Genomic DNA, 16,054 nt, shown 5'->3' on the forward strand with positions numbered 1-16,054 from the left:
CATGATTTTCCGTGCTTCCTCACTTCCATCCCTATCGTGGGTTTGCTCCACATAATCAAATAGGATTAAAGTTTTGAATCACAGTGGCAAAAGGGGGCTGAGAATAAAGGAGGCGCCTAAAACATAATAAAGGACTTTCTTCTTATTTCAATTAGTTTGGCCTATGGCCGACTACGGTTATCATGGGAGTCTCCCCACCCCGCCCTCAAAATAATCTGACTCATGAAGCTTCCAGCGGTCACAGCAATTGTGATCACCACTCAGGCAATGTGTAGATACCGAATGTTTCTACCCTAATGCTTCGGTGGCCATCAGATTCATGAAATGCAGGACACTCGAATCACTGCCAAATCAGACCATGCACAAGAGCCAGGCCCCGGGACACCAGAAGCCTCTGCGGGTGACGGCTGCTCCGAGCACTCCCTGGCCATGCTGGTTACGGCTGACCAGCCGCACAGCAGAGACCCAATTTCAACCCAGCTAGTAATGCAACATTAAATATTAATTTTTGCCTGTCAAAGCTACTGTGGGAGTTGATTTCAGGCTCGTCTTTATTGCGTGGTAGTCTGCTAAGCAATAAATAGCTGCTAAGATTGATTAATGGCCCCAGTGAAGTGAAGACATTTAACCAATCACCAAAGCTGTTTGCTGCTATTGCACTGTAAATCAATAATAATTATTCCTGTTGGAGAGAAAACTATCGTGGCTTTTTTTTTTTTAATATAAGAAATGTGATGTTTTGTTGTTGTTGTTGTTCTCTTTTGACCTCCAGAAAGCCTTCCCTAGAGAACAATGTTAGGATGGATAGCTAGCTGCTTCGTTTTTGGAAAAGAAGGATTGGATTGGGAAATGAAACTTAGGCTCAATTGTGAACAAGATTAGGATTCAAAATACTATGTATGCAGTGATCGAGAAGATCCCAGGTGCTGGAATAGGTCGTCCTCGCCTGGAGGGCTTCACGTGACATCTGGTCACTCAAAAGTGCTTCTCCGTCACTTTACAAGGCAGGTGTGAATGCTGAGACGGAACTCCTGCACCAGCGAACCCGCCCTCCAGAGGACCGTCGGCATCCCCGCTGAGGCGAACGTGTTGAGAACTCACATTGAAGCAAATGGGGGTATTTGTCGTTTCCAATGGCTGAGGAATATTCCACTGTATACAGAGACCACAGCTTCTTGATCCATCATCCTTCGATGGACACCGAGGCTCCTTCCACAGTGTGGCTACTGTGGACATTGCTGCTGTGAACATCAGGGTGCAGGTGTCCCGGCGTTTCACTGCCTCTGTATCTTTGGGGTAAATCTCCAGCAGTGCAGTTGCTGGGTCATAGGGCAGGTCTATTTTTACCTCCACACAGTTTCCCAGAGTGGCTGCCCCAGCTCACATTCCCACCCACAGTGCAGGAGGGTTCCCCTTCCTCCACATCCTCTCCAACATTTGTGGTTTCCTGCCTTGTTAATGTTCCCCATTCTCACTGGGGTGAGGTGGGATCTCCTTGTGGTTTTGATCTGTATTTCCCTTATGGCCAGTGATGCAGAGCATTTTCTCATGTGCGTGTTGGCCATGTCTATGTCTTCCTCTGTGAGATTTCTCTTCATGTCTTTTGCCCATTTCATGATTGGATTGTTTGTTACTTTGCTGTTGAGTTTAATAAGTTCTTTATAGATCTTGGAAACTAGCCCTTTATCTGAGAGGTCATTTGCAAATATCTTCTCCCATTCTGTAGGTTGTCTTTGACGTGGATGGACCTGGAGGGTATGATGCTGAGTGAAATAAGTCAGTCGGAGAAGGACAAACATTATATGGTCTCACTCATTTGGGGAATATAAAAAAAAAATAGTGAAAGGGAATAAAGGGGAAAGGAGAAAAAATGAGTGAGAAATATCAGAAAGGGAGATAGAACAAGAAAGACTCCTAACTCTGGGAAACGAACTAGGGGGGATGTAAGGGGAGGAGGGCGGGGGGTGGGGGTGAATGGGTGACGGGCACTGAGGGGGGCACTTGACGGGATGAGCACTGGGGGTTATGCTATATGTTGGCAAATTGAACACCAATAAAAAATAAATTTACAATGAAAGAAAAGAACTCACATTGACTCAATTTGTCCTCACAGAACCCTGTGAAGTAGGAACTACTATAATTCCCACTTCCAGATGACAAGATTCGAAAGATTAATAGATTGTCCAATGTCACAGAGGCCAGAGCCACGGCTGAACTCAGGTCTATCTTATGCCAGACCCTCAGCTCCTACTATGACACCACAGGGGCCCAGACCTTCTCACTTCAGGGCCCCTTCGCGGTCTCAGTAACTTTCTCCATGATGCCCCTAAGCCAACATCTAACAGCCCTATTGATTCCTTGGTTAAACCAAAGCTACTTTAACTTAACTTGTGTCCTAACAACTTAATATCCATTTTAAAAGTAATCTAGATAAATCAAGAGAAAAAATAATAAAATAAATAATAAATAATAAATAATAATAATAATTTTTAATTTTTATTTCATCCTTAACCGCAATTACTAAGAGATACATGCATCTACGGGGCCCAGGACAATCTCTCAAGTCTTGGAAACAGATAGAACGTTGCCACCCTCATCTCCTGTTCCAGGCTGGTTTTTTGCGTGGGTCTTGGCGTGTGATCCCAGTCAGCACCCAAAACCCATTTTCGCGAAGATAGGACATCAGGAAAAGGAATGTAACATGATCTAATACCGAACTGTGTGGTATTCAAGCTGTTGACCCCAAAACTTTTAAATATACTGAGGCATCCTCGTAAATTCCCTGTGCGGCCCCAACGTGCCTCGGCACACAGTTTGGGAACCATGGTGTTACCCCAGCCGCTACCCGGCGATACCCGGACGCTCGCTTCCTGCCACTGGGAGAATTTCTAAACCTTAGGAATTCCGGGTTAGGGAAAGCGTGAAGGTCCCCGAGAGAACTATATTCTAGCCTCTGGGTATTACTCCGGCCTGCGTTATTAGACGTAGATGTGAGGCCACTACGGTAGTGTCGCACTTTCATAAAACGTCACTTCCCTGGGGTGATGCCACAGGGCTGGATGGGAGTTCAAATGCCGGCTCTGCCACCGACCGACCTTACGACAATAATAACAGCAATAAGAATAATTAAAATAAGAACAGTTTTTCCTGGTCCCTTACTATGAACCAGACGTTATTCAAAGCATTTGCACTAATGACCTGATTTAATCTTCATAATAATCCTGTTAGGTTGGCCTTGTTTCTAGCCTCTTTTTTGCAAATGATAAAACTGAGGCATAGAGTAGTTTAAAACTTTGTTCCAAAAAAAAAAAAAAAAACTTTGTTCCAGCTCATATTACTAGTAAGTCTTAGGAAAGTTACTTGATTTCTTTCTAAATTTTCTTATCCTGCTTTTAAATTAGAAGGGCTAATGACGAGCTGAATAAATATGATTTTAGCGTCTTTTTAATTTCCACGATAGGAAAAAAGGAAGATGGAAGAAAAAAATCGTTCCTACATTTCCAAACATGAGGGCTTTTAGGTGGACCATTTTACCTTTCAGCCATAAACAGTTAGTACTTAACAAAATTGTTTTTCCCTGAAGATCTCCAAGGTTCCATTGATTTAAGTATTTTCAGTAAAGTCAGTATTTTTAACAAAGGCTAGGAAAAAATGGGAAGAGGGATAATTCTAACTCTAGAGAAGTGATGCTTGGTGGGAATCTTGCACTGGGGATATTTCAAGCCTTCGCTGATGGCAGGCTCATGCTCTTGCCCTTACGATCTAGAGCATGTTATGGGGACGCCTGCGTGGCTCGGTGGTTGAGTATCGGCCTTTGGCTCAGGTCATCATCCCATGGTCCTCGATTCGAGTCCCGCATCGGGCTCCTCGCAGGGAGCCTGCTTCTCCCTCTGCCTGTGTCTCTGCCTCTCTCTGTGTCTCTCATGAATAAATAAATAAAATCTTTAAAAAATAAATAAATAAAGCATATTATGCTTTATTGTCTCCTGGCCCAGAGAAAGTGACCGCAACATCTGCTTGGCGCGGCATTGACTGTCCTGCGACCCTTTGGACATTTACCGTGGCAAGGGGAGCTTCTAAATATCAACATCTGACATTTAGCCCTTGACATCCTCATCCTCATACCTGGTTTTAATGTTTTTACTGCTACTGAAGTGGTGTTGTTCCACAGGCCTTCCCACACTTCACCAAACTGGCCAGATCCCAACCGCTTCAGGAGCTGCACGGAGCTGCGGTCTATCTCCCACTGGTCCGCGGTTTTATACGACAAATCAAAAGTCACTGGCACTTGTATCTGTTTCACAGAATAATTAGAATAATTATTAAAAAAAAAGATTTGACAATTTTTTTTTTGGTTGAAAATAATAGTCTGGGCACTTTTTAAAAAGATGCCATTTTTAAAAACCAAAACCTTGTACATTCTATTCTAATTGCTTTAAAATGGGAAGCAATGATGTCCATCTGGCCCACCCTACACCCAATGCCACCCTCCCACGGGCCTGGCACGATTTTCCTGTCTTTCTGCCTAGCAAAATCCTCCCCGTTTTAAGGCCCATTTGAAGTTCCACCTCCTTCACAATGACTTCCCAAATCCTTTGGCCTACAGCATTTACCATATGTAGCATATATTTTTGCACATTTAAAATTTTCATCTTGTTTCAAATTCATTTATTCACTTGTCCATTCATTCGTGTACTTGTTCATTTAGTGAGTACATGTTTTTCAAACACCAGCAAGATGCCATTCTGTAAACAAAACGAGACCCCGGCCCTCCTAGAGTTCATAGTCTAGTTCACTATCTACCATCAGAGATTATCTTAGCTCCTCCGCCAAATCATCAGCAGGTTGAGTACACAGAGGGTGAATGCTTCTTTGTGAACACTTTGCCCCCCCACCAGAATTCAACAATATTGGCTAAACTGAGTATTTTTTAAGCCACATCTTTGCATCAGGTAAGCTATTCTTAGCATGAGCTTACATATTCTTGTGGGGTCATGCCCATACCACCCAACACGCACATACTCATACCAAAACTGCAGGCTCACTCGGCAAGATTTAAGTCAGTGAAATTCCCTACATACTGGACAAAATTCTTCAGCTTCTACTTGTCCATAAAATTTTGGTCGGACGTTACCAGGAGCCCTTCGCTGATCATCCAGACATAAAGCACAGGGTACGGGAGGCCCGAACCCTGATGAGGAGCTGAGGTTTTGCCCCACGACAGTGTAAGGCCACCACCTAACTTTAAATAAGTCTGGGTAAAACAAGCAACAACTGAATAATGATAGATGTGGATAAATCCTATAAATGTTTTTTGACCTGGTCAAACGATTAGAACAGGTAGTTAAGTGGTACCTCTATGCATACAACTCAACCAGGTAGAGTCTAATAATTTCACATTAATATTCTTGAATACAGATCTACATGAGAATTATCTGTGGGCACTTTTTTCTCCCTCCACCCGTCTCAGTTACTGCTCCAGGGGCAGGATACCAGACTAACCCTGTCTCTAGCGAGTGCCTTGGGGCAAAGGTTGGCAAATTGTTTCTGAAAAGAATGAGATAGTAAATATTTCCGTTTCTTCGTGGGCCATGAGGTCTCTGATGCAACTGTGAAACTCTGCTTGTACAGAGAAAAATCAAAGACAATTTGTAAATGAACGAGCATTAAGCTTATGTTCCAATAAATAAAATTAAAATTAAAAAATTAAGTGTGGGGCCGTATCGGCTCGTAGGCCACAGTTTGCCTATCTGTGCCTCAGGTGATCGAATGACCTTTTTTTTTCCCTGAACAGAAAGATCTCATGACTCCAGTATCTGAAGGAAAGAAGTTAACTTCAAAAGGAACACAGCTTGGAAGCATTTCACCTTTAAACATGGCTTTCCCAGCTGGACACACAGGCCGTCGCTTGTCTTGGTGTAGTGGCTCACAAACTCATTCAGCGTTGGAAACGTTCTTTTCTGGCTAAGGAAAAACTCCCCTTCGTCCATTCTTCTGATTCTGTAGTGCTTCACAACCCTTTCGTCTAAAACTGGAACCCAAAAGAAGTCCTGTTAATAATACACTTCTTGCCAAAGCCAAGCAGATTTACTTATTTTGTGGTCATGGTTTTAATGCATGGAACGAAATTTTCCTAAGTTCTACTTATTTCGCAAATTGGTTTCAGAGAAGACTTCAGGAAGTTTAAATAGCAGAATCAAAAGGGAAAGGAATTGGGAAATCACATTTTATTTTTTATTTAGTTTTTAATTTTTTCTATTTATTCATGAGAGACACAGAGAGAGAGAGAGGCAGAGACGCAGGCAGAGGGAGAAGCAGGCTCCATGCAGGGAGCCCGACGTGGGACTCGATCCCTGGTCTCCAGGATCACACCGTGGGCTGAAGGCGGCGCTACACCGCTGAGCCCCCCGGGGCTGCCCTGGGAAATCACATTTTAAAGGAAATATAAAAATAAAGGAGTGAGGTCATCACTAAAAAAAAAAGCTAGGCTTGGAGGCCTATTGGACTTGATTAAAACAAGCCATTAAACTGACTCTCCCTCTAGGGGCGCCTGGTTGGCTCGGGCGACTCTTGATCTTAGGGTTGTGAGTTCCAGCCCCACAGTGGGCACTGAGCTCACTTTAAAAAAAAAAAAAAATTGACCCATCCCACTAGCAATGCAAAGAAGGAAACATTATCCGTTTCAGAAACACCGTAGGATAAGATGGCAAAGGTTGTCTAGAAACGGTTCAGCTGTACCTGGGACAGAGACCACGGAGAACAGTCTCCCAGGAGATCCCACAGCGTGGACGCGGAGACGGGCAGGACAGGGCCCGCAGGACTCCCGGCAACACTCAGTGCCTCTGGGCCAACAGAGGCCAAGCGCAACGCCAGCAGCGAGCCCCAGGGCCCCGCACACCGCAGCCACCACACTACTTTCTGCGCCGGGCCTCGTCCAGGCCACGGGCTGCCACGGCTAAAGGCACAGACGCACACGGGCTTCAGACCCTCTGACGCAGAGTGGACGCTCCGCCGCCTTGCCCGCCACCGACTTCCCCTTCCTCTGGCTGCAGCACCCAACGCTGCTCCTGCTCCGAGATCCCGCCCCGCTGAGAGCCTGTGGCCCAGAGGCGCGGGGCCAGCCCTGAGCCAAGCCACGTCGGCCCAGAGCCACGAGGACTCCACGCCGGGGCTCGTGCCGGGAGGCTCTGGGAGGGCAGGAAGGTGCCTGTGGTTACGGCGGCCGTTGGGTCTCCGGGTCTGCTACGGCTGGGAGCTGGGGCCACCGGCCGGACCTCGCGGCCTGGCAGGGAGACGCTTTGCCGAGCGGCCCTTTCCCTGGTGTGGAAAGTGAAGCTGAGCCCCGGAGCCCCGAGCTCGCTTCTCGGCTAGAAGAATCAACGAGTCACCTTTTTCACTTAAGCTAGTGTGAGGGGCTGGGAGGTGATGTTAAAAGCACTTGCAGGGATCCCTGGGGGGCTCGGCGGTGTGGCGCCCGCCTTCGGCCCAGGTCGTGACCCCGGGGTCCCGGGATCGAGTCCCGCGTCGGGCTCCCCGCGTGGAGCCTGCTTCTCCCTCTGCCTGCGTCTCTGCCTTTCTCTCTCTCTCTCTCTCTCTCTCTGTGTGTCTCTCATGAATGAATAAATAAATAAAATCTTAAAAAGAAGAAAAGCACTTGCAGTTGAATACTGACTAATGCACTTCATAAGCTGCTCTTTCATTTAGCAAAGTTACTGGTAAGAACTGAGCGGCCTCTACCAGGCGTACAGGTTATTCTGAATTCCTTGCTAACTACAGAAACTTGGGCTTCAATAACCCAGCAACCTGGAGCGCTGTTCTCATGAAAGGAAAGAAGACTGAGTAGAAGACAGCTCAGCCCCGGCCTGGAGGTCTACTGAGGGCGCGCTGATGGCTGGGACAAGGTTTTCCTTACAAAATAATCCGCGCGTGTCACGACAGCTAAAGTAAAAAAAAAAAAAAAAAAAAAAACAGACGATACCAAGTGTTGCCAGGGAAGCAGAGTAACTGGAACCCTCATACACAGACGACGAAGTGTGATTTTCACCGTCGTTTTAGAAAACTGTCATGATCGAAAGTTGAACATAATCATTCCTATAGCACAGCAATTCCACTCCAGTGCATATAACCAACAAAATGTGTGACATGTGCACCAAAACACATGGACAAGAACGCTTTTAGCAGCATCGTCTGTAAGGGTCTAAATCGGGGAACGATCCAAATGTCCATCAACTTGTAGGAGAGACTAAGAAACTGGTGTATGTTTGTCCAGGGAATACCATACAGGCTTGTAAATAAACTATAAATGCATCGACATGAATGAATCTCACAAACATTACTTAAGCCATTATTGAAAAACTAGCAGAACGACTGATATTCGGAGTCAGACTGGCGGGTCAGTAGGATTCTTTTTCCTGACTGGATGCTGGTTTACGTGGGTATATTCACCTTCTGAATGTTCATCAAACCAAACCCTTACAAATCGTGTACTTTTATTACATATGTCACACATCAGTTTAAAAGAATTTTTTTAGGGGCTCCTGGGGGGCTCAGTAGGTTAGGCACCTACCTTCAGCTCAGGTCATGACCCTGGGATCAAGCCCCACATTGGGCTCCCTGCTCAGCGGGGAGCCTGCTTCTCCATCTCCGGGTGACCCTCCCCCTGTTTGTGCTCTCTCTTTCTCTCAAATAAATAAATAAAATATTTTTTAAGAAAACAGAGAACTTCATGAGAGACTCCTAACTCTGAGAAACGAACAAGGGGTGGTGTGGAAAGGGAGGTGGGCAGGGGGTGGGGGTGCCTGGGTGACGGGCACTGAGGGGGCCACTTGGCAGGATGAGCACTGGGTGTTTTGCTCTATGTTGCAAATTGAACTTCAATAATAAATAAATAGATAAATAAATAAATAAATAATAAATAAATAACAGAGAACTTCAAAAAAAACTTTAATGTTCTCTAAATGACAAAAAAGGTAAATATGTGAGGTGATGAATATGTTAATTAACTCAGTGGGAGTAATCCTTTCACAAAGTATACGTATATCAAATCGTCACATTGTACCCTTTAAATATCTTATAATGCTCTCGTTGTTTCCTCAATAAAACTGAAAAAAAGATGGGGGATCCCTGGGTGGCGCAGCGGTTTGGCGCCTGCCTTTGGCCCAGGGCGCGATCCTGGAGACCCGGGATCGAATCCCACATCGGGCTCCCGGTGCATGGAGCCTGCTTCTCCCTCTGCCTGTGTCTCTGCCTCTCTCTCTCTCTGTGACTATCATAAATAAATAAAAAATTAAAAAAAAAAAACCTGAAAAAAAGAGTCACATCATCTGCATACAGAAAAATATTTTAGTTTTTTATAGGGCGGAGGGTGGGAGTACATTTGGATTCTCCAAAAGCCATATAAGCTTCTTTTAAAAAAAAATTTTGTTTTTATTTATTCATGAGAGACACAGAGAGAGAGGTAGAGACCCAGGCAGAGGGAGAATCAGGCTCCATGCAGGGAGCCCGATGCAGGACTCGATCCCAGGACTCTGGCGTCACAACCTGAGCCCAAGGCAGGCACTCCACCCCTAAGCCACCCAGGCGTCCCACCATATAAGTTACCTAAATTACAATTTTTGAAGTATCTGCAACACATTCTTGGACTCGCTGGTCTGTCAAGTTACCATTCCCACTGTCCTTGACTCCTGGAACAATGTTAGTTGCCCTGTATAATCATCACCAAATGGAAGGTTTTACCAACTCCTATATATGGATTAAAAGTCTAGCAAAAAAGATCAAGGAGGATTGTCAACAATATTAGCCCAATTCATTTCTCCACAAAGTAATAAAAATATTAGAAGTAGAACGGTAGCTAAATAGAACGTATACCTGCAATTTACATATATGATTGGCCTGGGAATTCAAGCTTTGCCATTTATCAAACAGAAAAGTGCGTAGGTTATAGCTGAGCTGTCTAGCAAGCCAATAGGGTCATAATTACAAATGACTGGAAGCAATAAAAAAAAAATCCCCCTCTTTGAAACAAGATGGACGATACCTGGTTTCAACCTGAAGTGGACTGTGTGGAAATTAGACATAAGCAGGAATTCCTTTTTTGATGTGCCACGAAAGATCTAAGGATTTCCAAGCTAGAGACTAAAATCAATAAACGACTGAAGGGTTAAAGTACTCCCTGTGATTTTCTTAATAAGGGATGCAAATCACAATGATTGATATGGCTTTGGCAATTGTTATTGATTATACAGAAAGCCTAAATAAATGTTTGCCAACTCTGGCAAGGTTTCAAGTCTCAACTGTAAAAACCAATACTTTGCAATACATTTAGAGTTCTCAAGCACAATAAAAGTAATTCTGTTTAATAGAAAAAGCAATAGATCGGGACCCCTGGGTGGCTCAGCAATAGAGCGTCTGCCTTTGGCCCAGGGCGTGACCCTGGGGTCCCGGAATCGAGTCCCACGTCGGGCTCCCTGCAGGGAGCCTGCTTCTTCCTCTGCCTGTGTCTCTGCCTCTCTCTCTCTCTCTCTCTGGGTCTCTCATGAATAAATAAATAAAATCTTTAAAAAAAGAAAAAGCAATAGATCAGGAAATGCAAGACCCAGGTTACAATTTAACTCGTATATGACCAAAAACACATCAATCTCACCTGGCCTCAGTTTCCCCATCCTTAAAATAAAAGAGCAGGCTTTGAGAAATCTGCAAATTTCCAATCGTTTCCACCTTAGTAATCAACCATTTCTGATGGCTGTTGCTTTCTCTCCCTGAATTCCCTTTACTCGTTGCAGTCCTTTCAAAAACTGAATTCTCACCTCAGAACCTTGAACGCACCACTTGGATGCTCTTCCTACAAATCTCGTCGCCCTAGCCAGGCCCCTTCCTTTGGGTCTCAGTTTAAATTCTCAGAACCACCCTTCTCCACCCACCCTATGGAACGCACCTCTCCCCACCCAGCTCCCTCCTATCACCCCATTTAATTGTGAAAGTAGGGCAGCCCCAGGGGCCCAGCGGTTTAGTGCCACCTTCAGCCTGGGGTGTGATCCTGGAGACCCGGGATCGAGTCCCACGTCGGGCTCCCTGCATGGAGCCTGCTTCTCCCTCTGCCTGTGTCTCTGCCTCTCTCTCTCTCTCTGTCATGAATAAATAAAATCTTAAAATAATAATAATAATAATAATAATAATAATAATAATAATAATAGTGAATGTAGTGATCTCAGTAGAGGTAGCTCCCTGATGGCAGGGGCTCTGCCGTTTTGAGCCAATATCTAATCGGAGCTTGGCACAGAGTTAACAAATAACATCAGTATTTGCTAAATGCATGGATGACGATTCACCAGCTCTTGAATTTGAAGTGAAATATAAGCTTCTGATGTCTGCTGCACAATTAAATAGGTAATTATGCAAATATTTCAAGATACACTTCCCTGAAATTTTACTTTTAAAGGGAAAATTTACTTTTAAAGGGAAAATTCTTCGCCCCAGAATATAAATACTATTAGAGGAACAGTCATTCAAATTTATATCTATTTTTTATATTTCTGCAGCATACATAACCCAGAAATAACTATTCCATCTCTGACAGCCCAGATATTTATCTGACTGGAAGACTGTACGTATGTATCCATCCATCCATCCATCCATCCATCCATCTATAACCTACAAATTAGACCACAGAAGCTACATCGAGGAAATTCAATACCTTTTAATCAGGGTGAAGGCACTTTTAATATTATATCCTCGAGTAATCAAGTCCAAAATACATGATTGTCTTTTAAAAGTGGTTTTAATCCGTTAGTAGTGAGTCCAGACATTTGCGAGTGGTCATTCCTGATAAAGATTGAAATCCGGGGGTCTCAGAATTAGGGAGAGATGAATTTTTTTCTATTCCTTTTCTGGCTCACTGTGATCTTTGTGATTGAGCCAAACCTATTGCAAATTCTACGGACTATCGGTGAATGATCATGTTCGTGCCATTCTCACCGCCAGTGACGGAGCTCAGACTAGTTACGCATTCTAGTAGCTCATCTGCAAAAACCATAAGGCTAACTATAAAATATAATGGAACCATTCATCAACAAAGTCAGGAGCATCATGATTGAATGGATTTAGCTAGAAGGCCAGGCATCCTGAGCTTACATCTTGACTCTCATTTATGCCGTTTGACCTGGGGGAAAATGTTTCACCTGTCAACAGATTAATCTACCAGAACATGTCCAAGAATTAGGATATATTGCAGAGGTGTAGGTAAGCATGAAGGAGGAGGACGATGTGGGTTTGTTGAACGTTGGAAGAATTCAACTACGTCTTCTCACGAACTTCTGTGAGGGCCGAGGCACAGGGCGCGTGGTGACGCGGCCACCTTCACACCCAGGGCGACTAATTCGGGGGGAATCTGTGCGATAGGGATGGCATCTCCCATTTGCAGCCCTCTTTGCCAGGCTCCAGTGCTTCCCTAAGTGGTTGATGGCAGATAGAGAAGTCCAGCTTTCTGACTCAGCTTTCTCCTGACTTTATATTCTCCTCACCTGGGATTGTCCCTGACGGTAGGAAAGGGTGTGTCTGACGCTACACAAAGCAGTGCTGTGAGTTTTCCCCTAAAAGCGCTTCCAAGGAGCTCTGTCCCCCTTGCACCACACCACTAACGTCTTACTCAGTTACCTGCTAAATAAATCAGTACGAACTCCCAAGATATTCCAAAATTAGATCTGTAAAAGACAGAACCTCCAGAAATGGACTTCCGAATACAACAAGAACATTAAAGCTCCAGACTGTGTCTGCAAGTCACGGAGACAAGCTAGTGGCTCCAGTGAAAAATGTCGGCGAAATGAGCAGTCTGGCGTTTTATAGATAAACAAATGGTTGATTGAGCGGATTTTCATTTTTCAGCTCATCTTCTGGCATCATCTGGGCAGAGCCTCATTCCTCCTGACTGATAATAATCTGTTCCCGTCCTGAGTAAAACACTAAGGCTTAGATGATCGAACAATGGGTTGAAAAGCAAGAACTCGCTGCCCTAATCTTATTCCACCAGTGATTTGTTCTTTGACCTTAGGCAAGGAATTTCATTTCAGTTTCCTTATCTAGAAAATGAGAATAATGATCTTATCTCTATACCCCCACAGGGATAGTTTGAGTGTCATTATTCACAAAGGATGATAGATACATCTAAATGTGCAATGTCTGAGTGCTGTATTAGAACATCAGCATTATCGAATAGCTTTGTCAACCAAAAGGAGCCACTTTCAGTAAAATTTCCCACTCTTTGCACAACAATGGCCACCAAGGGCACTAAGTGACGAAACTGCTATTAATTCGGTGCGAGAGAGCTCTTGTGCTTGGAAACTCCCGTTTATTAGTAGTTTTCAAAACTATTACAAAGACAGCCGCGGCCATCAGAAATCATGCTACGGCTGGTCTATACCAATAAGCAAATAACACTTCATTGAGCTATTATATTGTATCTCCACTAAAACAGAATTCAAGGGGATCCCGGGGTGGCTCAGCGGCTTAGCACCTGCCCTTGGCCCAGGGCGTGATCCTGGAGTCCCGGGATCGAGTCCCACGTCGGGCTCCCTGCATGGAGCCTGCCTCTCCCTCTGCCTGTGTCTCTGCCTCTCTCTCTCTATGTCTATCATGAATAAATAAATAAAATCTTTAAAAATAGATATATGTAGAATAAAACAGAACTCAAGACACACACTCACTTTACACTCTATGTTGTTCTACAGCAGATAGAGTAGGATCCCAACATGAATAGTTTGGAAAGGAGAAAGTACATCTGTCTTAAAATATTAAAGCAGTATCGTGGGGAAGAGCTGTTACCTCCTTATCTGGGGAAAAAAAACGCACACAACACAACCAAAGGGAACGAGCAACTATTTTTATGCATCCATCTCAACTAGCAGATCCTTAAGGACATACGCCTTCCAGCCAGGCTTAGCTGAGGGTGCTGTAGACGTTGGTCAGCACCTCTATTAAACTGATAGGCTAAGTTAAGTGAAGAGCAATTAAGAGAGAATGTTCTCATTCGTTGACGTAAGAAAACTTACTAAAAATACTGTTTGAGGACATGTGCGATCACTAGAGACCTTTATAAGTTAAAGATGGCACCATCAGTCACCCTGACACACAAAAATCGACGGTCTCTTCCGTACCACGTAGCCCAGAAATCATGAGCCTGAACCATATACGAAGTACTTACGACGTTTTTGAGAACCACGTTGGTCTTACCCTCAAGACCCCTACGGTCTGACTCTTTCCAAAAGTAAGCGACGCTCCTTCAAAGCTGGCTCTTATAGTCTCAGAACAATTGTATTGTTTATACGTAAGTTAAATCTTAAGAAGATGAATATCTCAGGGCACCTGGCTGGCTCAGTCGGTGGAACATGTGACTCTTGATCTCAGGGCGGTGAGTTCGAGCCCCTCACTGGGTGTAGAGCCCACACTCACACACATACACACACACGAACTAAAAAGAAAAGAAAATGAGCATCTCTTTAATTAATAATGCGTAATTGTCACACTGAATATTTTTCCAGATAACTGGGAAGTGTCTCCCGCAGTTTCCCATGAAAACGGCATTTGCATCATCTAATATTGCAGAGAAAGTCTCCAGGAAACAAGCTGACTCTTTATTCCTCTCGGGACTCTAACATCTCACTCAGTATTATATCTGCAATAAATCACCAGGAATTTACATGCTTGGATTATATTATCTCAGTTTCCTACAGAAAATCTTTCACTGGGCTGAGATTTAATGTGACATGAGAGTCAGTGCTTCCACTTTTCAGAAGTTACCCTAAGGAAATAACCCAAATACTGACATGCATTTATTTCGCTACGTGCATGCTTTGTTCCAGAAAGACTCAAAGGCTTGCATAAATTATCAAAATAGAAGAAAATCTAGAGTAAGTGACTAAAGGAAGGAGGACAAAAGGATGCTACTCCAGGAACAAGGCCGGCAGGCTTTGCATTCGGATCCAGGGTTGCTGGTTGCTCGCGGAAGACGGGGCCTCTCTGCATTCCTGGCAGCTCGGGCCTTGAGGGAAATCCAGCCGTCACCTGATTCCCTGAAGAATCGGAGCATCAGCTGTGACTCAAAACCAAAACCAGACAAAAAAAAAAAACAAAAAAAAAAACAAAAAACCACTATTCCTGGAATTGAAATGAGAGAGAAATTTCTCCCATACATAGGTCCTCGTCCAGAAAACACAGAACATGGAAAAAAGAAAGAAAACACAGAAAACGTAACGGGTGCCACAGCAGCAGCCTTCTGAACACAAACTCACCGACACATCGCGAAAGGCCGGCTCTCATCGCGTCCACTACCGGAGGCCCCTTCCCAACCTGACGGTCAGTGAGAGCGTTTACGTGGGAAACGCAACGCAGCTCATCATCCAAAATAGGAAAAGCAAGACGCAAAAAGGACGTTCACCGCAGCGTGTTTATGGCGCCAAATGACTGCTAAATCGCAGTACATCCGAAAATGGAGAGTTAGAATATAATCGTAAAAATCATGGAGCAATGAGAAAAGACATCATGTGTGAAGGAAATGAGAGGGACACAAAATTAAGAGAACAGTGTAACTGGGGTCACGAGGCTGCGCCGGGAGGTCCCGCACCCCGGGGCCCGGGGCCGCGCGGGGAGCCCAGCTGAGCTTCCCCTGGAAAACCGCGCTGGCACAGGGGCGAAGAGGACCCCCTCGGCCGACGCGAAGAGATCGAAGAGATCGGCTGGTCTGTGGGCATTTTCCTCCCTCTGTTTTCCAGCCCCAATAAAGGTAGAGGGACTTGAAATAAAGGTAGAGGGCAATAAAGGTAGAGGGACTTGAAGCAAGAACAAATACGTAATGTTCAGGCTTTTTTAGAGAAGCAGTGCTCGCGTGGGGTCCACACGTTCAGCACAAGGCTGTCTATGCTGATACTTGGTATTATTCTTTTTTTAACTATTTTTTAATTTATTTATTCCTGAGAGCCAGAGAGAGAGGCAGAGACGCAGGCAGAGGGCGAAGCAGGCTCCATGCAGGGAGCCCGACGCGGGACTCGATCCCGGGACCCTGGGG

At 44.7% G+C, this 16,054-nt stretch overlaps 1 protein-coding gene across 1 annotated transcript in view; it reads right to left on the minus strand.

The window, feature by feature from the left end:
* Positions 1-16,054, minus strand: part of FRK (fyn related Src family tyrosine kinase) — a 96,700-nt gene that overhangs the window by 11,708 nt on the left and 68,938 nt on the right. The window contains exons 3-4 of the mRNA XM_025444769.3: positions 5,868-6,031; positions 4,126-4,294 (exon numbers count right to left, since the gene is read on the minus strand). Of these exons, the coding sequence (XP_025300554.3) occupies positions 4,126-4,294; positions 5,868-6,031 (333 nt within the window). The remainder of the gene's footprint in view (positions 1-4,125; positions 4,295-5,867; positions 6,032-16,054) is intronic.

Source organism: Canis lupus, chromosome 12, assembly GCF_003254725.2.
Source record: "Canis lupus dingo isolate Sandy chromosome 12, ASM325472v2, whole genome shotgun sequence".
NCBI classification, from domain to species: Eukaryota; Metazoa; Chordata; class Mammalia; order Carnivora; family Canidae; genus Canis; species Canis lupus.